This window comes from Ilyonectria robusta, assembly GCF_021365365.1.
Source record: "Ilyonectria robusta strain PMI_751 chromosome Unknown BGZ61scaffold_1, whole genome shotgun sequence".
Classification (NCBI taxonomy): Eukaryota; Fungi; Ascomycota; class Sordariomycetes; order Hypocreales; family Nectriaceae; genus Ilyonectria; species Ilyonectria robusta.
The window spans coordinates 4586924-4614159 of record NW_025764435.1 but is presented as its reverse complement, the minus strand read 5'-3'; the positions used below and the strand labels follow the sequence as shown (position 1 = coordinate 4614159).

The 27236-nt window shown below is 54.1% G+C and overlaps 13 protein-coding genes across 13 annotated transcripts; 5 read left to right on the top strand and 8 right to left on the bottom strand.

Moving 5' to 3' along the window:
• Positions 1-1659: 1659 nt before the first annotated feature.
• BGZ61DRAFT_379158 (uncharacterized protein) lies at positions 1660-2976 on the top strand. The gene is made up of 4 exons (XM_046242602.1): positions 1660-1909; positions 2086-2349; positions 2411-2667; positions 2739-2976. The coding sequence occupies exons 1-4, from the start codon at positions 1907-1909 to the stop codon at positions 2746-2748; spliced, it is 534 nt and encodes a 177-aa protein (XP_046113044.1). The 5' UTR covers positions 1660-1906; the 3' UTR covers positions 2749-2976.
• Positions 2977-3114: 138 nt separating this feature from the next.
• Positions 3115-4957, bottom strand: BGZ61DRAFT_526241 (uncharacterized protein; the record flags this gene model as incomplete). The annotated part of the gene is made up of 3 exons (XM_046252921.1): positions 3115-4490; positions 4539-4650; positions 4703-4957. The coding sequence occupies 3 exons, from the start codon at positions 4955-4957 to the stop codon at positions 3115-3117; spliced, it is 1743 nt and encodes a 580-aa protein (XP_046113043.1).
• Positions 4958-6735: 1778 nt separating this feature from the next.
• Positions 6736-9217, top strand: BGZ61DRAFT_29842 (uncharacterized protein). The gene is made up of 6 exons (XM_046238662.1): positions 6736-6782; positions 6836-7209; positions 7292-7571; positions 7623-7834; positions 7885-8152; positions 8203-9217. Exons 2-6 carry the CDS (start codon positions 7022-7024, stop codon positions 8857-8859), a joined length of 1605 nt encoding a protein of 534 aa, XP_046113042.1. The 5' UTR covers positions 6736-6782; positions 6836-7021; the 3' UTR covers positions 8860-9217.
• A 94-nt stretch (positions 9218-9311) lies between these two features.
• On the bottom strand, positions 9312-10279 carry BGZ61DRAFT_319658 (uncharacterized protein; the record flags this gene model as incomplete). Its single annotated transcript, XM_046238916.1, has 3 exons — positions 9312-9485; positions 9599-10046; positions 10134-10279. Coding segments are annotated over 3 exons (768 nt in total), but the record flags the coding sequence as incomplete, so codon positions are not given.
• BGZ61DRAFT_29846 (uncharacterized protein) lies at positions 10253-10838 on the bottom strand. Its single transcript, XM_046238663.1, has one exon. The coding sequence runs from the start codon at positions 10701-10703 to the stop codon at positions 10380-10382; it is 324 nt and encodes a 107-aa protein (XP_046113040.1). The 5' UTR covers positions 10704-10838; the 3' UTR covers positions 10253-10379.
• A 922-nt stretch (positions 10839-11760) lies between these two features.
• Positions 11761-12909, top strand: BGZ61DRAFT_471590 (uncharacterized protein; the record flags this gene model as incomplete). The annotated part of the gene is made up of 1 exon (XM_046248239.1): positions 11761-12909. The coding sequence occupies one exon, from the start codon at positions 11761-11763 to the stop codon at positions 12907-12909; it is 1149 nt and encodes a 382-aa protein (XP_046113039.1).
• A 215-nt stretch (positions 12910-13124) lies between these two features.
• Positions 13125-14935, bottom strand: BGZ61DRAFT_489203 (transmembrane amino acid transporter protein-domain-containing protein; the record flags this gene model as incomplete). Its single annotated transcript, XM_046250187.1, has 2 exons — positions 13125-13136; positions 13688-14935. The coding sequence occupies 2 exons, from the start codon at positions 14933-14935 to the stop codon at positions 13125-13127; spliced, it is 1260 nt and encodes a 419-aa protein (XP_046113038.1).
• A 1478-nt stretch (positions 14936-16413) lies between these two features.
• BGZ61DRAFT_379147 (uncharacterized protein) lies at positions 16414-17668 on the bottom strand. The gene is made up of 3 exons (XM_046242601.1): positions 17441-17668; positions 17151-17393; positions 16414-17098 (listed from the first exon to the last, which is right to left on the bottom strand). The coding sequence occupies exons 1-3, from the start codon at positions 17451-17453 to the stop codon at positions 16701-16703; spliced, it is 654 nt and encodes a 217-aa protein (XP_046113037.1). The 5' UTR covers positions 17454-17668; the 3' UTR covers positions 16414-16700.
• Positions 17669-18667: 999 nt separating this feature from the next.
• On the bottom strand, positions 18668-20113 carry BGZ61DRAFT_526235 (uncharacterized protein; the record flags this gene model as incomplete). The annotated part of the gene is made up of 5 exons (XM_046252920.1): positions 18668-19208; positions 19260-19633; positions 19695-19765; positions 19822-19878; positions 19930-20113. 5 exons carry the CDS (start codon positions 20111-20113, stop codon positions 18668-18670), a joined length of 1227 nt encoding a protein of 408 aa, XP_046113036.1.
• Positions 20114-20646: 533 nt separating this feature from the next.
• Positions 20647-21645, top strand: BGZ61DRAFT_471586 (uncharacterized protein; the record flags this gene model as incomplete). Its single annotated transcript, XM_046248238.1, has 1 exon — positions 20647-21645. One exon carries the CDS (start codon positions 20647-20649, stop codon positions 21643-21645), a length of 999 nt encoding a protein of 332 aa, XP_046113035.1.
• A 207-nt stretch (positions 21646-21852) lies between these two features.
• On the bottom strand, positions 21853-22774 carry BGZ61DRAFT_29724 (uncharacterized protein). The gene has a single exon (XM_046238645.1). The coding sequence runs from the start codon at positions 22556-22558 to the stop codon at positions 22061-22063; it is 498 nt and encodes a 165-aa protein (XP_046113034.1). The 5' UTR covers positions 22559-22774; the 3' UTR covers positions 21853-22060.
• On the top strand, positions 22775-23748 carry BGZ61DRAFT_29741 (uncharacterized protein). Its single transcript, XM_046238647.1, has one exon. It carries the CDS (start codon positions 22992-22994, stop codon positions 23520-23522), a length of 531 nt encoding a protein of 176 aa, XP_046113033.1. The 5' UTR covers positions 22775-22991; the 3' UTR covers positions 23523-23748.
• Positions 23749-24512: 764 nt separating this feature from the next.
• Positions 24513-26873, bottom strand: BGZ61DRAFT_338263 (uncharacterized protein; the record flags this gene model as incomplete). Its single annotated transcript, XM_046239113.1, has 5 exons — positions 24513-25138; positions 25190-25302; positions 25352-25707; positions 25755-26564; positions 26643-26873. The coding sequence occupies 5 exons, from the start codon at positions 26871-26873 to the stop codon at positions 24513-24515; spliced, it is 2136 nt and encodes a 711-aa protein (XP_046113032.1).
• Positions 26874-27236: the final 363 nt, after the last annotated feature.

Sequence of the window (27236 nt, the reverse complement as noted above, 5' to 3'; positions counted from 1 at the left end):
AGAGCCCAGCAAGCGCGTGCGGTAATGGAGACGCACTGCCGCAGGATTCATTTGTTTAGTGCTAGTGGATCATGCCCTGAAGACGGGTCTTGGAGTCACTGACGGTCACAGCCTGGTCCACCGATCAGCAATTTTCCCATAGTGTCTGCTCCAAATGACGAATGAACGATTTATGGCAAGATCTTTGATTCAATCATGCATTTATTTCCAAAAAGCAACTTCAGTACTCGTAACATCAGCCCTACCTCAACACAAGGTGTCATGGCTGAAGGAGCATATAATTGATCATACGGATTGCCACTACAACTGTCCTCTTGAGAAAATTCTCCGGGCAAGAGCTGTTAGCAGACAGCTAGCTGCAGAGGCTTTTAATGCTTATTATCTAGACTATTAGTTACCTTCATAGGAGAGCCAGACCCCGGGCGCATCCATCTCGGTGTTGTCATGCCTACCTTATGGCTCGATCAGTATGTTCCGCGGACTAGCCTTGAAACGGGGCCAGCTAACGACACAGGCATTCCTTCTGCAATTCAGTGATTCTCCACGAAAACAGCAGACCTGGTTCTCAATTTTGATGGCCCCCGCTGTTTGCGTAAACTCCATGCACCAGCCTAGACACCCCGCATTTCGAGTACACATAGTTGAGTTAGACGACGATGGAGACCAGGCAAGAAGCAGAACGTGTCCCGGTGGAAGCTACTGGAACATCGTAGCAGGTACCTTGTCTATCAGCCTACAAATCTACCGTGCTCTTTGTTGAGTAGAGGTACCTACTAGAGAAGCGTGACGTATCTTGGCGACGTCACACGGGACTTGGTGTTCATCCTATCGGGGGTTCGAGTTCACGGGACCTACCAGGTGATTCTCTTTTGTCAGGACTGGGAACACCAACCAGTCTGACGCTGAGGACACGTGTGGACGATGCCCTTCGGTTATTCTCAGGGCGTCTTCAGCTATCTTTCCCCTACCTTCCTAGGTAGGAGTGCGCCCCAATACGACATGCAGAGCTGTATGTAGCTTTATCTGCATTCAACCCATCTGCATCATCGGGATACCCTTCTGTCTCATTACCAATATCCCGGCAACCGACGGAGGCCCCACCACCCAACTTTCCCGCAGGGCTCGCACCATGTCACTCACTCGCTGTGCATCTGGGCATCGTGACAATGTTACCAAGGCCGCGCCGCAGCAGGTCGTCATATCCCCGCAGTGCGCACTGGTCAGAGACCCCATGACCAAGGCCAGCAACAACCACAATCCAGCTCAGCCAGCCATTAAGATCTCCCGCCCCTCTCCCCTCCATTGACTTCATGCCAAGCTCAGTATGAACTGCCGGGACTCCGGGCTGTGCTAAAACAGAGGGGCCATCCGAGATGGCTGCAACTAAGAAACAGTGTCGCAGTTGATGAAGTACCAACGTGCTAAGCGAACGCGCGCTGTAATCGTTGTACAGGCGTGCCTCGCCAGCGGTGGTGGCGGCAATCTCCCTGTCTCAGTGGCTGCCCCTCCACTGTAAGGTACCCAAACTAGGAACCTGGAGGCCAACGGCGCTGCGGCCTCCCCCCCCGCATCTGATGATCCCAGGATCCAACCCCGCCCGCCTGGCGCCTGGGGGCCGCTCCCTCAGCGCGGGCGGCACGTCATCGCTCCGTCCACTGGGCCCCGAGGCTCTGGGGGCGCTGAAGCTCTCCACAACAAGACAAGGCCGGTCTGTCTCTGCTTCTCGTCTGCTGCTTTCTCTCCCCCACACACCTGCAGACATCCCATCCCAACGAATATCCCTCGGCCGCATACTTTGCGACCTCCAAGACGACTCCAAGAGACTCTCGTTCTGCCTGCTCTTTGCCGAGTTCATTGCTGTCACAAACTTGCCCAATTCTCCTCTTAACCTGCTCCCATAGCAACCATGGTAAGCAACCGGCCGACCCCTCCGCTCCCATCAAAACATGCCGTCGCCACGGCCACCGCGATCAACCCCATTGCCTCCAGCACTCGCGGCGCATTCCTAGAACTCCTCAAAGCCCTGCAAAGCTCCCTCTGTATATATGATCGCTTGAGCTAACGTGAGATCCCACCATGTCGTAGGCTGAGAACGGCCTTCCCTCCGGCTGGGAGGTTCGACACTCCAACTCCAAGAACCTCCCCTACTACTTCAATGCCGCCGAGAAAGTCTCCCGATGGGAGCCCCCGTCAGGCACCGACACCGAGAAGCTCAAGCACTACATGGCTGCCTACCACAGCGCTGGCACCCGCCCGGGCGACGCTCCGGATGCCACTGAGGGCAAGATCCGCGCCGCCCATTTGCTGGTCAAGCACCGCGAGAGCCGACGGCCGAGCAGCTGGCGAGAGGTATGCATTGTCCATGGAATGGCCGAAACTATGTTCTGACGATTGCGCGCGACTTGTATAGGCCGAAATTACCCGCTCCAAGGACGAGGCCTACGAGATTATCAAGGCCCATGAGCAGAAGATCAACAGCGGTAGCATCACCCTCGGCGAGCTGGCCCTCACCGAGTCCGATTGCTCATCCGCTCGCAAGCGTGGCGACCTGGGATACTTTGGCAAGGGCGACATGCAGAAGGAGTTTGAGGACGCCGCCTTCAGCCTCCAGCCTGGCCAGATGAGCTCCGTGGTGGAGACAGCAAGTGGCCTGCACTTGATTGAGCGGTAAGCCTTACCCGTTCCCCTTTCTGCCGCTGTAATATCAAGTGAGATGCTAAATTGAGTGCCGCATATAGATTGCCTTGAGAGAGATGAGACGAATAGTGCATGGTGTTAGCTGAAGATAGTGTGAGAGCGGGCGCCGATATCCCGAAAAGTAAGGTGAAGGGCTGTTGACTTTTGTCTGTGTCAATGAGCCATGAATATAACGTGTTGTTGGCTGCACTCTACGACCTGGGGTTCTTTTACTCCATGACTTGGTGACCTTAACGGAGATTTCTGAATAACTAGTTACTGAATACTAACATCGAACCTGACCTATTTTGCTCGCGTATGTTCCTCAGGACCACCTCAAGTAGCTCTAACCCTTCAAATTCCAATGCCACTCCATCGCTATCACAGATGCCACACAACGCATATCAAACAGAACGAGCTCCGCCATGCTCAACAGTATCACCGGCTCGCAAGGCCCGTAAGCACCCCCTTGAACGGCTCAACCGTCGTAAAGACAACCGTCATGATCCCAAACACCGTCATGGCCAGGGCGGCGTACGGGGCTGCGCGACTCCTCGTCTCATACAAATATGACACTCCCATCGCCGCCCCGTTGATTCCAATTGCGATTCCGGCCGCAATGGTGACTGGGTCATCTCCGCTCGTGAAATCTTCCTCTTCTTTCGAGTGAGATATGTGGCGTTGATGCGAATCCTGTGTGTTAGCTACTGACGGGCTCACCCCGTCTTGTGATGAGATGCTGTCCCTCCCCGCCTTCACGCCCAGCTTGTCCAGGGCAACAGGATACATCAACTGTCCTAAGATGCCGTTACTCACGACCAGCGCGGCATTCGCGCCCAAGTTTCCGCCTACCGCTGCCATGGCCGGTTTCGCCAGCGCTAGAGTCGTACTCCGAGCAGCGAATGCAAGTGCCTCGGGTGTAGCAAGTCCGAAGGTCCGCCCGGACAGCACCGACAGAAACACGTTTCCAGCTGCCGCAGCGACAGATATGAGCACCGTCAACAGGCCGGCGGAGCTGAATAGTTGGCGCTGGCACTCGTATAGCTTGAAGCCCCAGATGAGGATCCCGCATTCGAGGATTGAGAGGGCTGCGTCGCCCGCGCCGAACCAGGCTGTCGTGCCAGCTGGAAGGGGTATCGATGTTACAGCAGATGTCCAGAGTGTGTAGAGGGGCGTGCCGCTGCTGAAGATGTGCAAGACTTCTGGGAGGCTCGCAGAGCCGTAAGCGGAGGCCTTGCCCCTTGTGTAGGCCGTCATGAGGAGAGTCGTCATGAGCACGGGGTTCATAATGGTCACCAAGGCGTTCTTTAACCTTGGAGTAGATAGCAAGAATAGCGAGATTTTGAAGTTCTTTTGGAGCCGGACGCTAGCAGCCCAGACGAACCACAGGACACAGCCGTCAAGCACACGGTCCTCCTTGGTAGCAGCGGCTATTGGGGTTCCGATGAGGAAGATGCTGAAGAAGGAGGCCAGAAGGGGGAAGTAAGAAGTAAAGAAATTCCACACGAGGGAAGCGTCGGCATTGTCGTTCATGCACTGGTCGATTGAAGACCTCCGTGTTGTGGTGGCGGAAGACTCGACTTCTTGATACGGAGTTGAACCTCGTCTGGTCTTTTCACGACCGCTGTTCATCACATTTATAGACTGCTCGAGGGTTGAATTAGAAGGCCAGGTTATTTCGAGTTGGGGCGCTGTCGTCATCATTGGTTGGGGATCGCAGAATTCTTGCGAAGTTCGAGATGCTGCGTTTGTTGAGCTCATGATGAGGAGTGACATTCCGAACACAACCATCCACGACGCGAGGTTCGTTATGACTGGAACAAAGTCAGTCATAGATCCGCCCACGCGTGGGAGAGACCAACCAAAGTTCCCAATTATTCGAGCAATGTCATGGGCATTCAGGATGTCGCTTTGGTTGAGCATAACCAGTGGGATGGGGAAGCCTAGGCCGAGATGGGCGTTGATGAAATCTATCTGCACCTGTGTCAACACTAGGGAGCTTGTCAAGGCCCTGGAGCTTGCGCACCTTTTCTTTGATATGGCCTTTGTAGATGTCGCCGATGTTCTGAACCCATATAGAGGCTATCGCCATTGCTGTGAAGGTCAAGGCCATTCCGAAGATGGAAGAGAAGAAGCTTAGGTTCACTGGAGCAAGTGCTCTACTCAGGCCCCAGATAATGAGCTCGCTCGCCAGGTAGATGACGGCAACCCAAAAGAAGGCAAGGATCGCTTGGGCGATTCTCACCAGCCGCCGTCTCCAGATACTCGATGAGACAGCCATGGTTGAATTGTCTCGGTCGGTTTGAAACAGCATCACCGCCGGCCATGTCGACAGCTGCCCGAGACTAGCAAGAGCCGGGCGAAGCGACTCATATGAGTGTCTGAGACAGCCATGTAGACAGCGGAGGATTTCAGAGACGTTGAACCTGGGTGCTGTCATTGTGAAACGGAGTGTATGCGACACGACGAGGGAGATGACGGACAAAAGGTCGTCAAGAGCAGCAACTCAGCTGTCCCAGACGATGCGAAGCCGTTACACATGTCCTCGTACCTCGCGGCTTGGGAACACGGGGTTAAAGAGCTTCTGAGACTCGATGAGGAGGTGCCTGACACGTCATGGACGAGGGCGAGGGCAGAGCGGGTTGCCGAGGGAGTGTTTGGCGATGGCGGTGGCGGTGGAAGACTTCGGATTGCTGCTGCGAGGATTGCCAAAAGGGGAACAAACAGAAGGGATCCATGCGGGTAGCGGAGGCTCGTTGGCGTTTTTGCTGCCATGTCTGCAGGTGCTTTCAGATATCTTTCAGTTTCGACCATGTAGGATGCCGGCCCTGAGTGGAGGAAAAGCAGCCTAGGCCTCTGCGGGAGAGCCGAGAGCCACTCCCCTTCGCCGAGAGACATCAGAAACAGACCAATGTATGACAACAAAGTACCCGCGTCGAGCAAACTTGCCTATGCGCAGTTGTTTGTGCGTGGGTGCCCCAGATACACGTTTCCGGGAACGGGACGGCAAGATACCCGCCTCGAGGTCCTAATTGGCGGCTCCGTCCTAGATGTGCCGTCGGAATTGCATAGGGAGCCCTGGCGATCGACGTGTATCTGTTGGCCATGGTTCGTATCGTGTTGATAAATGGGTGTTGCTGGCCAATCCAATCGAGTGAAACGCCGGCATGTCATCTGGGGAGCAAACACGGCCTCGAAATAGCATCATGACACTAGCACCAAGGCCGCCCCTCGCACTTGGAGAGAAACACAGCAGTCGATATTCCCCGCGGGTTGAGTACAACGCTTAGAGGTAGGAACAGCAACATGGAAGCAGGCGATCAGAGAAAGGACAGCAGAGAAACTGGCGGTGCGGACGGAGACAGATCTGATAGACCCCCTGGGCCACGGCAGAGACGTTGAGGGACGTGGGACAGCTTGTTAACGGGAAGATGGGGGCGTGTTAACGACGGTAGGTAATTTTGCTACGGGACGTGGGGAAGGGCTGGGTAATGGAAATGCTATGAAGCAATTGATTCTGCGTTTGATGTTCTTTCTTGAGGTTCAGGCTGGCACAACTTGGGTATGGCGAAGTATTGAGGCGCAAGTTGGAGCACAAACACCCGCAGTCGTTCGTGCCCGCGAGGCGTTTCCAGATCGGGACCTGTGCAGTGGCCGCCAGCCACTCGGCGTGGATGGCAGCGACAGTGCGAGCCGTGCCCCTGAAACCACAGGGGGTTGGTCACCTGAGGGTCCCGTCGTCCAGGCGGGTGGAGCACCAAACCAGCTGGTGCAGCCGTTTCGGTGGGTTTCCAGCTGGAGACAGCCGGCCACTAATGCGCTGTAGCGTGCCGCTGGGGCGTCGGGCCTCCAATGGGTGCGCCCGTCACTGACCGCCAAAAAGCTGTCGCGGGTCTTGGCGCAACGACGTGTGATGCTTTGTTTTCTGTTTGTTTGATCGAGGCAAGGGAGTAGGTCGTTTGCACTCGAGAAACAACATCGGCAGCCGAGACCTGGCACTCATTTGACGTGCAAGCCTGATTCAGATTGTCTCTCAGATCGTCTTTCAGACCGCGTCCCCACGTACAGCTTCTTGGTTTCGGCCTTACGCTACATCCCCAGACATCGTGGGTTTCCTCTGCCGCAATCCGTCCAACCCAGCTCTGACACCCCAATCTAGTCCATCAGCCCATCTTCTGTTTCATCTGAACTTGGGCATACATCTTATTTCTCGCGTCCGTACCACTAGGCCAGCGACTCGCAGCCGCTTTTGGATTGATGCCGGAAAGTGGCTGAGGATTCAGTGCTTGTGCAACCGCCCAAGGCATCACGGGAAAACGCCACCTCGCTATTCCACAGGACCACGATGGATCTCGGCCCCAGCGGCCATGCCGAGGCCCTGCTCGTCAAGGCCGCCCGCACGTACGGCGTCCATGCTGCCAAAGACGACGTGCGCCGGGCTCTGGCCGACCCTGATCGCGGCACCGCCTTGGTCGAGTGGGCGAACATGCATCTCGCGTCCGATCACCTCCTGACGGCTGATGAGCTGGCATTGTAAGCGTGGAATGGACACCCCCCGAGGCATGTCTCGGGGACTGACTGTTGCAGACTGCTGACCGCGGTGGTTGATTGCTAGATATACGGCCCTCGACAGGAGCGGCCAGGTCGACGTGTTGGCGGACGCGCACGACCTGGGCGAGGTGCAGGCGGTCAACGAAGAGGACATCCGGACTGCAATCGAGGAGCTTAATCGGTCCACCGCTACAATCTCCAAGCAAACAGAGACCCTGCGCCAACAGCAAGACGCCCTCTCGCGCCTCGTCAAGAAGCGAGCCGAGAACGAGGCTCAGCGCCGGGACCTTGAGTCGACCCGGCTACGCCAGTCCGAGTCTCAGCGCAAAAAGCTCGCTGCTGAGGTAACATGCTCCCGTCCAAAGTATGACAGGTCAGCTGACACAAGATGTTAGGTGGAGGACCTCTCACATAGTCTCGGCTATCGGGTCGCCGATCTGGAGCAGCAGACAAAGGATGTGCGGACGATCCTCAATGAGACGGTGGATAGCGTTTTCCACTCAGACGACAAGCTCCTATCCAGCCTCCAAAAGCTTGGCTGGGAGCTTGACCAACGGGACCCTGAGGAGCAAAAGACGGTTGAGAAGCTTCGAGAGATTCTCATGCGGTAATTGTTCCCTCGCTATTGCCCGAGCTCATAACTAACATTGTCAATAGTTACATCAAGACTACCGTAGAGACGCTCCGCACTAGACTCGATAGGGTCTATCTCGAGGCAGTTGTCGCAACTGACCGCGCAGGGGAGAGCAAGCCTGCCAGCGGAGATGAGGTCAAGGCGCTCGAGGAGGAGCTTGAGTCGCTCTACTCTGAAATCCTGCCCGTCGCTCAGATGTCGGCCGAACAAGAGCATCTTGAGCCTGCACTGCAGTCTACTGACTCCCAGAGCGGACAGAGCTTGCGCCGTTCAGCAACGGCTGTGACATATGTTTGTCCTCACCTTCATGGAAACTCATTCGCTCTCGCTAACATCATTAGATCAACGAAACTCTCGACTATCTGCTAGACCGTGTAGACCTGCTCGGAGGCCGCGTCGAAACATTGAATTCGCACCAAAATGCGGCGGCTGCGATTCTCGCTACGGCCAAAAATGAGGCATCAACCCCGATATCTCCTGTTAGAAAACCAGTCAAGCAGGCTCTCCCCGCGTCACCCATTCGAAAGCCGGCGCCAATCCGGATGCGTTCTAACACTGACATATCCGGTCGTGGCAACCGCCGACGCTCGTCTGGAATCCAAGACGAACCCGCAATGGAAGCCCTCCTGCGCAACATTGCCCTCTCCTTGCCACCGCCGGAAGACGCCACCACGGAAGAGCAAGCAGCGGACCTCGCCCAAGTCATCGCCGAGCGTTCCCAGAAGGCCAACGACGTCGCCAGGAACGCCCAGGAGACGTTTGAGGCTAATACTGTTTCCAAGCTGCAGGATGCGCGCTTGGCTATTCAGCTACTGCGAGACAGCATCCTTGCGGAGAGTCCGTTTGAGGAAGTGAGGCTCGTGGACCCGGAAATTGAAGGCTCGATCCACGTGCTCGGCCAAGAGGTGGAAAAGGTAAAGGAGCAGCTCGACGCTGTGGATGTGAAGAAAGGGGCCAAGAGTATTAAGAAAGATGAATTTGTGCACCGCTGGGCATAACAACAGGCTTGCTAGTATTTACAGTGTTAGGTTTCTCAGGAACTGACAAGTTGCCGATTCTAGATAGATGGTTGAATGTACCCCAAAACCGCATACGCCTGTATTGTGGAATGGTCTAGTTGAAAGCACATCTATATTTACATGAGCAAAACGCCTTACTGGCACCACATCCGCCCTATGCTTCTATCACCACCACACGGCCCATCCGCTCGAAGTGGCCGCTGCTGTCCAATGTGGGAGTCCTGCCTGGAATCGGCCCCGGGATGTTGGGCGTCCGATTGGTGCCGTTGCTCCCTCTGCTCGAACCCACGTGCGAATGATTTGTCGAATCTCGGCATTTTTGGTCACTTGTGCTCAACCTTCGCTAGCACCCAGCTCATATTCCCTTGTTCACATACGCACTGTCGATGTCGTCGAGTCTCATTGTTAACTTGGTGGACGAGACTCTACCGGTCTCGACCAAGGCGCTCCTCGTAATCGTCCCGGAGCTCGTACGCGGGTCGGAACTTGGTGGAATCGTTGCCAACCGCCAGGGCCGGATTGGGCCGTGTATCCGTCACACCGCCAAGGGAGGTGAAGCCTTGGTTGTACAGTTCGCAAAATGGAATTTCGAGATGGCGGATGAACTGTTGTTTCGTCAGCGTTGTGTCTTGACTCGCCATGTCACGACATGGCCGTGCCTCGCCCAAATGGTGTTTCATCAGGGGGGAGGAGGTTATAGAGAGGGAGGGGAACTCACGGCCCAAATCTCGACGTAGTGCCAGTCGATGACGGGGTGCACACGCATGAACTGAGGCCAGTCCTTGTCGGTAACGTCAAAGTGCGTCAGCTGTTCAGCGTGCGGATCGGTGCGGCGCGTGCCCATGAAGATGGCCTTGAGCTCGGGCCGTTTCGCAAGGTACTCCTCGAGGGCGGGTCGCATCTTGGTGGTGTAGCGGTCGAGGTCGAGGTGGTACTCCTTGGAGGTGGAGGCGACGAAGTCCTCGACCTCCTGGAAGGGCTTGGAGGAGACGATGTAGAGCGCCTTGATGGGCGTGGGCTCTGGTTTCGGCTGGGAAGAGCCCGAGTCGGAGTTGGCGCTGGAGGCGGATGAGGACGGGTGGACGGCGGGGAGACAGGCGAGGAGGAGGATCAAGAGGACGAGGCAGTCCTTGCCGCCGTTATACGAGATGGAGAGGTGTTCGGCGCTGTTTGGATGGCGCAATGGGTCAGTCAAAGAGTCGACAGCGAAAATACGTGGCTCGTAGGCGCCGCGAATCCCGAGCATCACTCACCCATATCGGCGCAACGCATCCTCAATGACGCCGTTGGAGATGCGGACCTGCTCCTGGACCTTTCGCAGCGTGGGATCCTCGAGCTGCTCGTCGAGGAAAGCGAGCACCTTTTGCTGCAGCGTATGGCATATGTCCGGGAGGGTGCGGTCTGCATTCAGGGTCGCGACGCCGTTTGCGACGCCGTTCAATCGAGAAGCATCCATAGTGTCGGGTCGGGGCGGCGGGATCGGAGGGGCTTAGAGCATCTCAATGCCGCAGCGCGCGGGGGGGGGGGGGAGGGACGGATTCACCGGTCGCGGCCGAGGAGACGCCCACGAACAATGCTAAACACAGACACGGCGGCGCCCCTTTTGTCGGTTTCTCGTGGCCGGCTCGTCGCGAGTTCGGGTCAGAAGCGGCGGTGTCAGCGGGAGAGTGAGTGGTGAGGCCAGGCCGGGGAGTTGCTGGGAATGGAAATGGGAGCCGATGGAAGCGGATGGAGGCGAGCGCCCCGCCTTTTCCGAACCCCCGCGGTATGGCCTGGGAGTAGGTACATAAGCCAGCCTCGGCTTCGGGGACGGTCCCGGCCATGGAACATGACGGAGATTTCTATTTAACATAGTATTATTAGGGGATGCGTGTGTGTATCTGGCGGCAGCTGATGATCACTGTGTGAGACTTGCCAGGTTTTGACCACACGTCTTTGTTCTGGAATCTCCCATCCCGGGCTTTCGTAACCCACATGTCATTCGAGCAGATGTGATCAACGGCGATATATGAGACACAGGTGTGGGGACTGCCCATCCACCAATTTTTTAATGTTCTTCTGTTCAAGCGATGCTCTTCGTACTTAAGTCAAGTCCTCTGCCCAGGTTTCTCTTTTCTCCAAACTCATTCATTGTAAGATCAACATGACTCAAGTATCGGAGCTTCCGACCCCTGTCATGGACACCCGCCATCCGAGTCATGCCCAGCCAGGCAATTCTCTCACTCCTTGCTCCCATCACTCTTGAGTCCTGATCCATGCCCGCAACTCAACTTGCCATGTCTAGGGAAGAAGCAAAGGAGTCCTGAACGGGATCAAAGCCCAATTGGCTCAAGATAGCCGTTGAGTTAGCGCCACATGTCGTCCCATTTTCTTCTCCACAGGCCGTCTATCTTATCTGTTCAGCGTAAAACGGCGTAGTGGTGGAGCAAAGCGGAGCGACACTTGATGATCCACCCTACGTCTCATTCAGTATGCAACGTGAGAGCCTCTTGTACAGGATATACGCTGCTTCTGCAGCACACTTTTGATTCCGACCGACATAGATGAATTAGATATTTTCCTGCGTGACGCGTAACTGACGAGTTTAACCATTGGCTTCTGAATTCTGAACCACCCGAGGTACCAGAGATACATCTGCTCTTAACGATCAATCATGACATCTGCCTCGTAACAACCCCCATCATGTCTAGATATAAAAGCAAGGGGATTCTCCAACAAGAAACATTTTCCCGGTCCAGATGCTATCAACTGAAAGATAGTCTCCCGACATCTCAGCCATTTCCTGACTACAGTTAGGTGGGAGCCCATCCAGCGGAGGCTTACTCACCGTCCCCATTCAAACCATCTTTTTCTCTATCACTTCCTCTTCTCGTCGAAAACATGAAGTTCGGCTTCGTTTCCCTCACCCTCGGCCTTTTGGCCAGTGCCCTTGCTGTCCCTCTGCAGGGGTCGCACATGCCTCGCCGGGACACAATTGCTACACCAGATAGCAGCGGCATTGTTTCAAAGCTGTCCCCACGGAACGGGTGGTTTAAAAAAAACAACAGAGACTACGCCAAGGCGTGGCACGCATGGGACGACCGGCAGAGAGCCCGGAAAAAGATCGAGGACGAGGCTAAGAGAAACGGCACCTGGAAAGCGGAGGACTTCATTTATCCCGACGTCGTGAAAGCGCAGGCCGAGGAGAAGAAGAACCTGGACAGAATCGAGGACGAGAGAATCATACGGCAGGCGAAGTACAAGAAGGAGCTGGAGCAGGCCGCATTGGATAAAAAGTGGAAAGCGGTTGAGGACAAGCAGAAGAAGGAACAAGACGACATCAACGAAGAGGAAAACGAGAAGAGGAAGGATAGGAAGAAGAAGAAGAAGGCACAAAAGAAGAAGGAGAAGGCAGACAAAAAGAAGCTTACAAAAGAAGAGACTGACGAGAAAAACGAGGCATATGAGAAGGCGAAGGCTGACGGGAAGCAGTTGAAGAAGGACGAGAAGAAGAAGAAGAAGGAGAACAGGAAGAAGACGGCCCTGCAGAATAAGAAGAAGAACCTGGAGAGGATCGAGAGGCAGAGAATCAAGATGGAGGCGAGCTACGCGAAGGCGTTGGAGCAGGCCGCGTTCGATAAAAAGTGGAAAGCGATTGAGGCCAAGAATAAGGAGGAAGAACGTCAGAGGAAGAAAAAGGTCGAAAAGGAGAAGGAGGAGACGCAGAAGAAGTTGAAGGAAATCAAGAGGAAGAAGAAGGAGAAGAAGCAGGAAGAGGAAAGGAAGAAGAAGAAGGAGCAGGAGGTGCAGGAGGAGAAGAGGAAGGAAGACAGGAAGAAGAAGAAAGAGGAGGAAGAGGAGGAGAAGCACAGGAAGAAGATTCAGGCCGAAAAGGCGGAGGAGGAAAGGGAGGAGGAGGAGGAGGAGCGGCAGAGGGAGAAGGAAAAGAAGCAGAAGCAGGCCAAAAAGCTGGAGGAGGACAGGGCGAGGAAGGAGGAGGAGCAGAAGAAGGAGGAGGAGCAGAAGAAGCTGGACGACAAGAAGGACTAAGGAATGGGGGACTGCAAGATTGACCATGTCGAGAAGGGGTGAGGCCCAAAAGTACGACCATGGCATTCGCTGCACTTGCGATGAAGTCCCCACGTCAGAAACGTGTGTGGACCTGCCTCTGCCTCACTCCTAGCTGTCGAGGAAATTGTTTTGTTCTCTGTTTTAGTTCTTGACTTTATGTTTTGCTTTAGGATTTCTTTATGCTATTCTGTTTGTTACTTCACCATCTGCCCATGTGTACGTCTTTGAACTGTTCGGTGATGGGACAGCGCGGAGTGATGGCTGATTTTCCGTGCCTGCATCCACGCCTTCACCTTCCATCACCTTCCTCCCGCTACAAGACTCGCGCTCTTTGAACGCATGAATTTTATTTGTATTCGGGTATATTGATGTCGCATCGCTTTTTGCTCTGCCGGAATGCAGTACCCAGTACCCGGGCCAGTTCTAGCTCCTACTATGATGACATATGCTCTTGTCCTTCTCATGTACTCTGCATGTATTAACAATCACTCACACTCAAACACGAGCTCATTTTTGACATCGAAGTATTAATCTGTGAGTTCCTCAATATTGAAACATGTTCTCGTCTGTATAGTAACAGGCGTCATATCTACACATCTCCAAGTACACCATCTCCAAGCGATGACACCAACGGAAACTTTCTACATTACACGAAGGAAGCGCAAGTGAATGCGTTATTTACAGTTCCAGCCTTGTACTCGTCTCTCTGTGCAGTGTTAGATAGCCATCCTCGTCAAGTTTGGGGATTCCAACTTACAATGTTCTTAATCGACGAATAGGTACCTCCGACCAAGAGAATGAGTCCCATGACGAAGATAAATCCGTTGACAATGCTCCAGAAAAGGTTCTCCTTGCTGTACCAATTTCCCTTCTTGAGAAGAATGAACCACATCATGGCAGGGATGTACAGCGTGAAACCGGAGTTCAGCAAGCTCGATGTGATGGCGATCAAGTCGCTGAAGAATGGGATAGACTCTGCAACGACAAAACTGATCCAGGTAAATACCGTGATCAAAGCCAACCACGAGATCCAGCCCTTCTTAGTATTGACGAAGCGAGTGACGCTGTTTTTGTACATCCTCCCGTGGATATATCGAACACCAACCGTTGTGTTGATGGATCCACTGATGAAGATGACAGGCAGTGCAACTCCAAAGGCCACTTTGGCCACCGTCGATCCCGAGGACAAGATGGCGGGTGACTTGACGTCAACTCCCACAAAGGAGTAGATGAGGGCGCCTGTGAGAGTGTAGATGATAATTTCGATGCCTCCCAGAGTCCAGATGGACTTCATATAGTCTGTAGGCGTGTGCATCTCATCCATGAAGGAGAATTGAGAAATCGAAAAGCTGTAGGCGAAGAAGATGTTGCAAATCGCGATGAATGCCGTTGCGAAGCTGATGTCCTCCTTTGGCCACGCTGACCATTCCACCGGAGGTGAAATGGAGGATTTCCTGACTCCGGTCGCAATAATAGTGATTCCAATGGCCAGAATAATCGAGACGAAATCGACGTATCCCAAGATGGCCACTTCAGCGAAGCTGGGAGGCACAGCGAGCAGCAACAGGATGACGGCAGACACTACGCCCCAAACCAAGCTGCAGACATCGCTCTCTGTGAGAGTTTGAAACGCAATTGTCCCCGTTAAACAATGCGAGGCCGTTAGGAACACAAGCTGAAGCGTCAACATGACGCCGAAGATTTCGTATCCGGCCCGGCCAAACATGAGCCCTCCTGCGGCAGGGTAGTGCTGCACATCTGGGAAGTTCACCTTGACCTGTCCCACAATGTATGATGTGTAAATGGCGATCAGGCCGATACCGACGGAGCAAATGACACCAGCAACCATGCCCAGGGTCGCGAACGCGGCCGGGATGGACAGCGATCCCAGGGCGATGGCCTGGACGATCAACACAATGGTGAGGCGCTTCCAGCCGAGGCGGTGGAACTTTGCATTTCCAGCAATGATCTTGCGCTTCTCGAACTCGGTCACTTCTCCCACCATCTTTTCGCTGATGGAGTCATCCGGGACGAACAAGTTGCCCGGACCATGATTGCCGGCACCCTTGTTGGCACTCTTGGTGATGTTGTCGGCGGCCTCGGCCGCAGGAGGAGTAGTTGTTGTGGGGATCATTGTAGGTGTTGATTAGTCTATCATGGTCACACAGACGGTTTTGAGGTCCAGAACTCTGTGGTCCAGGGGTATTCGAGATAGAGCCGGAGAAGGCGTTGGTGTTCGGCCCGGTGAATTTAGGCTCGGGGAAAGAGTTGGTAGACAGGAAGTCAATCGAGATGGGACAAGAATTAAACTCTGGGGATCCGGCCCTTTTGAGGATGGACACGATCACCCGAGGTCGGACTCGTAGCTCAGGGTTTCTGGAGAACCTCGGGGGAGCAAAGTCTGTTTGTCAGTCGATGATGACCAGTCATGGCAAAAATCTCCATCCAGAATGGCCGTCTAGCCTCGACCCAGCAGCATAGGCCAACTGTTGATCCATGGATGTGGACCATTCTAAAAGAGATGATGAGCTACGGAACCGATGAGACGGATATCTGGGTAGCTTTCAAGATCCGGGGAAAATCCCCGGTGGACAAGGACAATGTGGCTCCTCACCCCGAGTTTCGCCAACTCCAATTTATTGCATTCGTAGCTTGGTTTTACTCATCGTTCTACCACACAATTGGCAAAGCAAAAGAGAACCAAAACCAACGTTTTCTCGGGTCTGAGAATGATTGCCAGGGCGTGCATCAGGCGTGAGCGAAGTTTTACGATGGGGAAAATTTGGTTGATGTGGATTCCGTGAGTCAAGAGTCGGTCCATTTTACCTAATTGTCCCCATGCTACCGCGGAGACCCCGAGTCAGACGACGGGAGTATGGACTGTCGAGTGGCGACGCGAGGCATTTCAATTCGTCACATGGAAATGCCGTGTTCCTGGGAGAAGGGAGATGAGTGGCGGTTGGAGATCAACGCCTCCACAGCGGCTCCGGGGTCGGTTGAGAGGAAGGTTTCTAGAAGTTGAGGCAAAATTCGTAATGGGGCGGGAAGCATTGGCCAAGAGAGTTTACCCACTTACATGGTTGTGAGATACGTACTGCACTCTGCAACGTTGGGGATTAAGATTTACTTGTATGAGGAATGTTTTATTTTATTTGGGTCGTACAAACCTGGGTCTTGTCAACGTTGAGTTAATTTAGCATCAACGCTCAACGCGGCGTCCAATCGACCACAGTCCAGCGAGCCTCAGTTTCGACCCGCCAACTAAGCCATCAGCCTGCTTTCGTCGGTTACTCCAGAAAAGGTTGGTTGAAGCTACAGGGGAACTTTCTCCAACAGCACCTAGAGGTGTGCCGTGGCTGTCAATCGGCGGCAGGCAGAGACTGATATCGTTTCTCGGACCGTGCCGTATGACTAGACTAAACCACCTTATCTGCTGATACGGTTCCCTCATTTTTAGTTCATCCATACTACTATGTTCACGTTGCTTGACTAGTTCATCAAGTTTAACACTCATAGTGTAGAGTGTCGTATCATTGTATTCAGTAACCAATTAGTCATGATCCGTCCCAAACGTCCAAAAATGATCCCCCACTATAATCCCACGTGTCCCATATCGATTCATTATTGATCATGAAAGCAATCGTGACTGCGTTCAGCAGTAAAAGCGAAAAAGTCGCAACCTTTGAAGCCCCAACTGCTTCAGGCCCGCAAATAGACAGAAAAAGGCAGATCCCAACACCTAACACGCTTTGCCCTGAAAATTCCCACTGCTACTTAGCCCTTGGTTTAGTTGATCGATTTAGCAGCAGGTACAGCGGCAAAAATAGCAGTGATCCCATCACGAACAACCAGGCACTATACAGTTGCCACACGAACCAAAGAAAAGGCCCTAGCCCTGGTATGAAGCACCGCATACGATCTGCAACCGGATACAGGTCTTCCTGACTGGCGATGTAGTACTTTGGTCTATTCGAGCGAGGGCTTGCAGGTACCAGAGAAATACCGCTTTTTGAAAAGCCATCCTTGGTTTCGTCGGGTAACGGGGAGGTAATCTGAGTGAGTTGCAACACTGAAACGAGTCGGACCGGCGCTTTGTAGATAGGAATAAACCACAAGGCAAAGGTCTGCCGAAGTGATACGGAGAGAAGCCCGCTGCGTGGGTCGAATGCTGCAAGAGTACATTAGCACTGGCGACCAGACTCCAAGCATATCAGACGTACCAGCAGAATCGACCTTGATGTCGATGTGAGGGCTGAGTGTGCGATACCATCGGTAGATGGTGAGCACTACCCATAGAGAGTCAATGCCGCCGGCGAGAGGGACCGAACCTCTGGCGAGGGATGGCGTGTCGCAAGGAGGATGTGAAAATGATGCATTTGGCAGAAAGTAGTCCGATAGCGTGATTGCTTGTTGCTCTGGACTGCCCTGAGCGAGGGCTCTGATGACGCCCGGGATCTCCTTGACTGTGTCGATTAGTATCGATCCATAGTTGTAGCGCAGGCAGTCTTACCGGGATACTCCATATTTGCTACTAGGGTCGTGGTTTGTGCTACAGGTCGCTATAGCGATTTAACGTCGAAGTAGCACGATAGCGTAGAAATAATATTTGCGAAATATGGTCGCAGGAAACCGTCGAGGCATCCATACAAGATTAAGGGGATCAACAAACACGAGTTCTGAGAGTGACTGGAATGTGTTGTATCACTCCCTAGATTCTCGAGTGTTGTCTAGATTCCATTGAATGTGGCATGTGAAATTGACATCGCCAAGGGACACCCCGTGGCTGAGGCCATCCTTTTGATATTCATCTCAGAATTGAGGCTTGGATTTGGCTTGCAGAGAGAAGTGATTGCTGAAACATGTGAATGAGCATGTCTCAGACTCTCGCTTTAGAACACTCCTCCTCATTCGTACTGTAAGGCTGCCCCAATGGTTTCTGGACAAGCTACCGTCGCCGTGATGGCCCCGCCGAGTGTAATTCGTTGCAGCTCGGGTACAGCGAGGATTTACCCTGGATTCAGACCTTGAAATACCCGCAGGAAATGTAGCAAAGGAAGCTGCCGTCGTCAGGCGCCTGGGACTGCTGGGTTTGTGTCCCTGAAGGATGCCGCTGAGGCAACGATCTTGTCTCACTCTAATCGATGGAGCATTCCGAGAAGTCTTGCGCAGATCCCTTAATGGGGTTCAACATACTCCGTATTTGGCCAGGAGATGCTTTTTCTCGGTCATCCGCTTGTATCTCCGTGCAAAACCCTCGACTGGGAACTCGTGGGATTTCGCGCCGGCAGCAAGGGGCTGTCATGGATGCAACAATGGACAACTCTCAAACTGGGGATAAATTTGGACTAAATGTTGGCAAGGACTGAGACTCAATTGTAAAAATTAGGTTTTATTCGGTCATACATTCGTTCATCTATCTGATTAATATGTAAGGGCTCCATTGTCTTCTATTTTTCTGGTACCAGCCGACCTTCCACTTGAAGCTGAAATAGTCCCATTCAGACTAATCGCGGCTGATCCTGTTTTTCTCATCGCGACTTCTTTTTTTAAGTGGCAAGTGCCTATTTATACCAACCCTGTCTTATACAAGGCTTGGGTTCTGAATTCCACCCGGACATCGTCTCTCATCGGAACCAGGGCGACATACGACCCTGAGGAGTCATCTTTCCATGCTCAACTGAGCGACGCGGTTTGAAATGAATCTTCAATTCTGGCCCGTGAGGCTGTGATCGAGTGCTCAGGCAGGGCCATAGGAGATGTAAGTTTCCTTGGTGATTTGAATTCCGTTGACATTTTCAGTGCGCTTGGTTCCAAATCCGACCACGGCAGGTTCTGGTTTGGGAGGCAGGGTGACGTTATCAGCCAAGGTGTCGAAACTTTCCATTTCCTGGATTATTTCTCTCGGTTTGCCATTGTTCTTGGCGCCCCTCAACGACCACAGCCGGGCCTCGTCATCCTGCAGTGTGGTTTCAGACACTTCGTCGCGGCTGGGCATTTCATAAGAGTAAATGTTTCGGCTCCTCCTCTTCTTGTCGGCGCCGTTCGACTGTTTCTTGGAGGAAGACTTGTCCTGGGAAGCACCACGGAGCCGCGCCGAGATGATGATGGGGATGTATCGCATGCAGAAGGGCTTCAAGGCCGGCACCGACGCGCAGATGACGCCGGCGTTGACTTCGATGTAGGTCCAGATGATCTGTTGGGAAACATCCCACGAGTAGTCATCAGACCTCAGAAGGGGTGACATAATGACCGTCCGCTTGATGGAAGCGACGCAGACACTGGGTTGATGTTAGTGAGGGACGTGACGACAGTGTCAAGGGTAAACTCACAAGCCACCAGTCGCAAATAGCAGAGCAAGGGAAATCTTTTGTCGCAGAGGGATCTGCAGTGGGATGACGATCCTAATAGGAAGGAGAAGAACGAAGAGGTCGATGACAATGTTGGCAATGCTGAGGGTCAACATCGGGACAAGGCTGTCAATGCATTGTCCCTCCACAGTCAGGTCCCAGCCGGACGAGACGGGTCGGCATCGGAAGATCATGAGGAAAATGTAGACAAGGGTGTAAACGCAAATGAGAGAAATGAGTGTGTGCACGGCGCGGCGGATCACCCTGTCTGGGGAGATTCGAAGAAAGAAGAACAGGACGGAGAGCTTAGAGAAAGCGATGGAGACGGCAAAGATAAGAGTTGCACTGATCGACGTCTTTTCAACATGGAGATGTTAGCACAGTCACACATCCAAGGAGGCTCTGGAGGGTTCTCACCTGCCAAAAGTGCGGGCTGAAGTCCGACAACAAGATATCCCACATGTGATGGCCGGCACCAAGGCTGCTGACTATCACTGTTGTTAGCGAGTCCCAAGACAGATTAAGTCATGTGAAGAGAACATACGGTGGGAGGTGAGCCCAAGGAAGATGATGGAGAAGCCGAGAGCACATAGACACATGTCTTTCAGATGTTAGCACACACGATCCGAGGATATAAATCGGGGACACCAACAGTCATCCAGACCAAGCACACCCTTCACCACATATTTCCTGGTGAACAATCGAAGACAGACGGCGATGCAGGCGAGGACAGTCGTAGCAACTCCGGCCGGCAGGACTCCTCCGGCGCTGCTCGGGGGTTGGACGGCGGTCCGCACCTCGCCCTCGGGCGGCTCCATGACGTATACGGGAGCCATTGCGGTAGGTGACGGGGACTAACAACGGAGAAGAGATGATCTTCGTTGTTTGGGCGACCACTTGCGGTAAAGATGGGCGTGACCGAGCTTCGCAAGTGGCTTTGCCGGGAGGCCAAGAGGATTATATCCTCGACCTGGCTTTCAAGCATGGAGCCGGCCGGGATGAGAATTCAACTGGGGCCTCCCCGTCAGCCATCGAAAAAACGACAGCCCACGCCCCCTCCCCAGGTCCCACATCGCATTAAGGATGTTAAGAATCTTCAGGGACCGCGGCCGCAGTGAGAAGTCCGTCGTCCCAACTGCTTGGGATCCTCTTTGGGCGTGGGCCAGGGTGGCAGATGAAGCGGCAAGGTGACCGTTATGGCCGACAATGGCCGGGGCCGGGGCTCCAAGGCTGAAAGAAAGATGGTTCGACTTGATCCCCGAGTCAATGGGGCTCCATGGCTCATCCAGGAACGAAAAGTGACGGCTCACTTGGGCATGTATAAAAAGCAACTTCCACAATGCTCCAGGGTGGGTGGGCAGCTCCCCATATGCGCGCGTCCAGGCCCCCCCGTGTCCAAGGCCCCGCCTGCGTGGGGATGCCCTGGGAGAAAATCTTTAACGGGGCCGGCTGTGGTGTGGACGAGGTTGTCTATTGCGCTGCCTCTCTCGCGGGACCCAGCTTCGGCAGACAGGCATGTCTCGGGTCCATCGACCCCGGTCCCAGGATCCGCTCCTCGGCGGCGCCCGGGCTCTACCGGGGATTGGACGGAGACGACCAACATGGCTTTGTTGGAGATATGCATCACATCTCACATGGGCGGTTTCTGAGGACACCAGAAGAAAAGAAAGAAAAGGTAGGTTTCGAGTCATCCAGCACCCCCGTGTCCGAGTCACGTTGCAGCTTGATGGGGAGGTCTCTTGAGTTGGGCCGACTGCAACAGCCGGCCAGGAGATACATCACTTCTCACGTCGTCGTCGTCGTCGCAAACTCGGCCGCGATGTGGGAGATGGAGTGGATGGAGATGCTAGGGTTGAACTGGTCCAGGTTGCCAAACGCTCGTGCTGTGGAGAGTTGCACTCTGAATCTGGCGATGGTCCATCCCCGGGAGGATACTACTCAGGATCAAATCGCAAGTCCTGTCAGCAGGGGGTATGTGCCGGGTTCAGGCCGTATGGCTTGTTGGTCAACAAGCAGGCATCTCCGGCAACATGAAAGTCTGAGGGCCAAAATCGATGCGGAGGATCGACGCCGTCGAGGTGAATCACTCGGAGCATGGGCCTCACACCCTTCTTCGACTCGAGATAACAACAGCCGAAGGATAACACACCCAAGTCGGATGGCGCAACGGCTTTGCTTTTTTGATATTGGGCCTAATCAGGAAACTTTTCGAGGGCCTTGTCTCTTGATGGCGCGACTGTTTCCAACGCGGGACTCCGCCATAGCGAGCGCATTATCGGAAACAGCGATATCGACGCTATCCGTCGCAAATTTCTTTTTCTGGGCGCGTTGCGTCTTCGCAGGTTTCTTTTTCCTCGCGCCTCTCTGACGCTTCCTCACCGATCTACGTGCTCCATTGGGTGGAGAGTAGGTTGACGCCAAAATCCGAAAATGGTGTGATTCGAGCGACCGGTCTGAAAAGGGCCCATCACAAGGTGTGAAAAGGGCAATCCAGAAGCGAATCGAGGAAATGCGGGATCCGATGTGTCCCGAGAAGGACTTGGGACGAGAACCGTCCGGCTTCGATTCTTGCGGAGCCGCACTGCTTGAGTGAGGACGAACTCCAACGTCTCCAGTTCTGGCTGCCAACCCCGAGTCGGTAATCTGTAAGCGCCGCGCCACAGGGGGGAAAGAAGGCCCGTTGTGTGTTGGCGCTGTGAGAGAGAGAGACGTGAAGTTGCTTTTTCTGGTTTCTGCGTAGTACGCGTAGGGGGCGTGGCGGACTTGGCAAGGTTGGCGATTCTTCAGTTGGTTAATGCGAAAAGAGGAAACACTGGGGCTCCAAAGAGAGAACATCCCTGCCCGTCTACAACACGATTGACACACACAACCTCATCGTCGGATTCCGTCTGAATGCGGTCGATGGCGGTCCACGAGCCAATTTCACGACGGGGAAGAGTCGTCTGCGCACGTATTCGTACGCAACATCTTGGCCGACGACTCGGGGAACCAGAACCAACGCAACGGGTCAATTGCGTTGCTAGTTGACGCGTTTGGCCCTGTTCCTGGATCAAACTCCACTGAGCGTGCTCGTACCTGCGAGTTGCGATGCACATCAGCCAACGGCTCTGCAAGGCATTGCGCAGCCTGTCCCGGCGCATGAGTGATGCTGGAGACGCGGAAGACGAGCATTTTTCTTTTCCAGTGGGTAGCATAATGGACAAGTTCGTTTTGCCATTACCTAGACGGCGCCAACTAAGGCTGTAACGTGGCCAGTACGTAAAGATGCCATTAGAAACCATGGTGAAAGCAGTGTAATCCTTGCTGTTCCCCGTCTTGGTGTCTGACGCAGGTCACTCTACGATGTGTATGGGCGAGCTCACTGATCAACTCCGCCCACGCTCTGCAGGAGATTCCTCTTGTCTCCTTGTCTCCAGTCTCCAGCCTGCCGGGTGGCTGCCCAGTGACTCCTCAGATCAGGCGATCTCAAGGCGCGACAGCCACGGCCTGATAAAAAAGCAACCATGCCTCAGAGATTTTCACAAGCGCATCGGAGGACGCCTACACGCCTGTGCCACGGCCCGGAGTGGACGAGCGGTCCTCAATGGACGAGCGGCCCTCCACACTCCGCAGTCGCTGCACCGTCTGCCCTCATGCAGGTACAATCAGCATTCTCGGTCCCGTCGGACATGACGAGCTTTTATTCGCATACGCCTCTTTTCGGAGGCGTCGGGAATGGGGTCGACAAATTGGCATCCCTGGAGTGATCGTGTGGTGTCCGTGGGAGGTTTGGGGACGTTTTCTCGCCCTCACCTGGCCGACCTGCGTCCCGTCTTGCATCTCCCGCTCAGGATGAGTGCATTGAGGCAAGTTTACCAGCTCAGCCCCATGACGATACAGGTCAGCGTGGGATTGTCAAAAATCAAATACGATCGTCCACTACCGAAGGCTTTGGGACGTTACATTAGCGTACCTGTCACTATTTCCAGGTCATGTCCGCACCGGCATGTGAATCCTGAACATGAGAGGTCACCTCCCATTGTGCCGCCTCGAATCTTGCCCTGCCTCGAATGCCCCCCGTCTCGGATTCCCCAACTTAGCCCACCCTGCTATCCCCCTGGCCGTCTCTTGCGTGGAATGGCATGCCCCTGGCTGATTGCCGAGACGTCAAAACCTCACTGGCACGCCTCAATCTCTTCCCGAGTCATAGCCGGCTTCTCAAGTCTGCCCGACCGGAGCCCTGCCGAATTACTCAGTTCTGTGTAAGGCGGCGTGCTTGGCCTGTCGGTTCATGTAGCCCAGACGGTCCAACGGGCGCTTGGCCAGGAGCTAATGTTGGTCTGAATCAACCTCAAAGCCACCAACTGATGCATCTCCGCCTTTGTCCCCAGACGGCTCTACCAACATACCTGCAGATCAGACCATCGCGGGTAAGCTAACAGCCCAGTAGCGAGGGAGGCGGTACGCCATCAATATTGTCTCCCTTCAAGCCACCAACGTGCTCTTGTACTTTGCTTCTTTCTTGGAACTGCTGTCATTCCCGAGGAGCACCTCCCGACGTTCCACCTGCGCGGCTGACATTCTGTATCGGGCCATGTCACACCAATTTCCCAAGCAACCGTCATTTTATCGCCATGCGTAATGTGATCCCGTCGAGGTCCTGTATTCACGGTCCGGCTCGAGCTGACTGGCCGGTACCGCACTGTCCTGTTTATTAAAATGCGGATTAAGACCGGCCACCGGCAACGGAAGCGACAGCAGGATGAGACGTTGGTCCGGAACGGAATACCGAAGGTGAGTCGGCAGGTTGACACAACCTGCAGTCGAGGATTTCTCCTTCCATCTCACATCCATATCTTTCCCAATTTTCAGTTAGACCACGAGTCTGGTGTTCAATTCTTTACAGAGCATACCAGTCATCACAAAACAACATCCAATCCATCCCTATCCTCCTCAGGCGAATCATTCACGAAAAACAACATCCATTGCTCCTTGTCGAGATCATCGACATTAATATTACATGGCGCGTCGTTGTACAGCTCATCTTGGTCCCCATCCCTCCTCATCTACTCGATCGCCCCATCCCACTTGTATGCACAAAGTCTGTCCGTGTTCGTAACACATTGTCTTCTGAGGCGCACTCACACCTCTTCCGTATATATACCGAATCCAGTTTCGTGCCCGGCCGTCTCATTCATTGGAGAATCTGGTCTCCGTTCGCTTGCGTTTCCTGTTGTGAATCATGGAAGCAACAGCTTAGACATCCTCCCCGCCCACAGCTTCGTAACCACCACGATCACGTCTGCCAGTCAATTGCATCAGTGTCGGGCTCTCGTAAGTCGCCGTGTAGTCAATCCTCTCGCCACCAAGAACGGCGGTGCCATTCTCCCTCGGCCCAAAGATGGGAGCGGGATCGCACCAGAAGTCCTTGCAGTTGGCCACGCAGCCTCGGCTGTAGGGGTTCTTCTTCTTGCGCTTGTTCTGAGTAGACGCGGCTCCTCGGCCAGTGATGGTCTCAATAAAAGGATCAACGCCCAGGAGGCGGCTCCACTGCTTGAGCATGCCGCCCTTATGCTTGTGACCGTGGGCACCGTGGGCAGCGGGTGTGGATAGAGAAGGATGGTTGGGGTCGAGAGGAGTACCCGTAGATGTGAAAGCGGTGGTAGCACTGGCATCTCGGATACCGTACATGTTCTCGAAAGTAGTCATGGCCCGGGAAACCTGGAAGAACTGGGTGAATAGGAGCATGGTCACCCAGAGGAGCTGGAGCGTAATCCAGACACCCAGGAGGGCGGTGTAAGAGTCGGCGTTGACCATCTTGCAGAGACTGGGGCTCAGAACATTGCAAATGTCCGACGCATTCTCAGAAACGGTGTTGAAATCTGAAGCCACCATTAGTGATTGAGAGGAGCCGAGAATGTGTAACAACTCACAATGATACAACAACCAGTCATACGAAAGAATTCCGAAGCTGAGAGCAACAATGTAGAAGAAGAAGTGGCGGTGGTTGTTAACTCCAACGCAGTTGTTGACCCAGGGACAATGGCTAGGGTTCTGTTAGCAATGCCCAATCTATACGAAGCAGATAAACTCACTGGTCGTGCTTGGCAACACATCGCTGGCATCTACGGCAGTGCTTGCTTCGTAGAGGCGTCCGAATCATGCACGTAACACAGAAGTTGGACTCGTCAAACTTCCACTGCTGAAGCAGCTCGTCAATGACGGCCTTTTGCTCCGCAATGCCGTTCATCTTGGGAACGAATCCAGGGTCATATCTCATGCTAGCAATGTAGAAATACGCCGTGAGGCCAAAGAATACGCCAAAAGCAAGGTTGAGGAAAGTATGTGTGTTTCCCGCATTCGCTCCCATCGTCGTTGCCCAGAAAACATTGGTCAGCCAGTTCACGCCGACGAAAAAGAGCGTGGCAGCAAAGATACCAGCAAGCCAAGGCTAATCGTGGTTAGAATGAAGACAGAACGGGAGACCAGGGAACATACTGTCTTGTGGAAGTGTCGCATGTCAGAGGGTGCATACTCTAGCACCTGCTGAGCACACCATTGGATGCCATACACAGCGGCCAATGCCAACGGCACGCCGAAATATACGGGTGCTTGCGATAAAATCATAACCATTGACCAGACCAACAGGAACGGCCAGAAGAAGAGAAACCTGGTCACAAAGGCCCTCTTGTCCTTCAAGAAATAGCTTGCGCCAGGCCACGCTGGAATTGCGGGATGGCCATCTTCGTCGAAGCCGCACTCCCGGAGGGCACGGTGCCAGGCGGACTGGGTGTTCAACTCGCTCGCGGTCACAGCTGGAGTCTTTCCAGTCTGTGTCTTTGCAAACCGGTCGGCTCCGTACTCGATAAGTTTGAGAATGCAACCCGGGTTGCCCTTGACCAAGGCCCAATGCAGGGCCGTGAACCCTTGCTCATCCGTAGCATGGACGCTGGCGCCCCATCGCAGGAAGACGTCGACACACGCGGGGAAGCCCTTGTACGCCGACCACATCAGCGCCGTGTGGCCAAAGTTGTCGATGACATCCACGGGGATGCCCTGGTGTAGCAGGAGGACGATAAGGAGGACGTTGCCGTTAAAGGTCGAGATGTGAAGAGTGTTGTAACCCTGAGCGTCGGTGATAAGAGGGTCGGCGCCATGCTGGAGGAGTAGATTGACCGTGTAGTAATGGCAACGTTGGGCAGCCCACTGGAGAGGTGTCGCAATCGAATCGCCTCCCTTTCTGTTGATCTCGGCGCCGTGGTCGATGAGGAACTTGCACATGGCGTACTGGTTGTTAATGGCAGCCCACTAGATGACGGCATCTGTCAGCTTCAAGCTCTGGAAGCTATTCCATCGCACTCCCACCGGATCAAAATGGACACTTACGTGCAGGGGAGTGATCCCTTCGTCATCGGTATATGTAGCGTCGAACTCGCCGGATTCAAACAGCTTCTCCATGGCCGGGACATCGCCCACACGGGCAATCTGCATGATGTCCTCCTCCTGGTCCTGGCCATCGCCGGGCAGGCTTCCCATCTCCATCTCGCTGTTGAGTTTCGGTACGGCGGCAGTGGCCTTTGTTGAAGGTTGAATGGGCGCGGCCGAGGCAGCCGACATGCTGCTGGCTGGCGTTTCGCTTCCCATCACGGGGGTAAGCCAGGGGTCGACGAGGATTAGCTAGGCGAGGTGGACTCCTGAGACGGAACTGGTTGGATGAGGCGGCACACGGGGGAACGGCGGGAGGTCGAGAGGCAGAGGAAGAACGACTACAGCCGGATCATGTCGAAGTCGAACAGGAGGCGCAGCGAGGAGAGAAGCTGGGCGAAAGGCTGATGCGAATAAAATGGCAATTTTGCGAGGAGCAGCGCGTGGACCAGCCTACGTATTACTGAAGCCGTGATGCCGAGCGCGGCTGAGCTTGGCTCAGCCTGGATGAGCCTAGCCCATCCCCAAACGGGCCTAGCGACGCCTCCAATCCTA

Coding starts and splice junctions, on each gene's coding strand:
- BGZ61DRAFT_379158 (XM_046242602.1), top strand. Junction 2,350..2,410: donor GGCCGAGCAGCTGGCGAGAG/GTATGCATTGTC, acceptor CGACTTGTATAG/GCCGAAATTACCCGCTCCAA.
- BGZ61DRAFT_29842 (XM_046238662.1), top strand. CDS start 7,022: ATGGATCTCGGCCCCAGCGGCCATGCCGAGGCCCTGCTCGTCAAGGCC. Junction 7,210..7,291: donor ACGGCTGATGAGCTGGCATT/GTAAGCGTGGAA, acceptor GTTGATTGCTAG/ATATACGGCCCTCGACAGGA. Junction 7,572..7,622: donor GCAAAAAGCTCGCTGCTGAG/GTAACATGCTCC, acceptor ACAAGATGTTAG/GTGGAGGACCTCTCACATAG.
- BGZ61DRAFT_29846 (XM_046238663.1), bottom strand. CDS start 10,703: ATGGCCGGGACCGTCCCCGAAGCCGAGGCTGGCTTATGTACCTACTCC.
- BGZ61DRAFT_379147 (XM_046242601.1), bottom strand. Junction 17,099..17,150: donor CATCAAGGTCGATTCTGCTG/GTACGTCTGATA, acceptor GTACTCTTGCAG/CATTCGACCCACGCAGCGGG.
- BGZ61DRAFT_29724 (XM_046238645.1), bottom strand. CDS start 22,558: ATGGTTTCTAATGGCATCTTTACGTACTGGCCACGTTACAGCCTTAGT.
- BGZ61DRAFT_29741 (XM_046238647.1), top strand. CDS start 22,992: ATGGGGTCGACAAATTGGCATCCCTGGAGTGATCGTGTGGTGTCCGTG.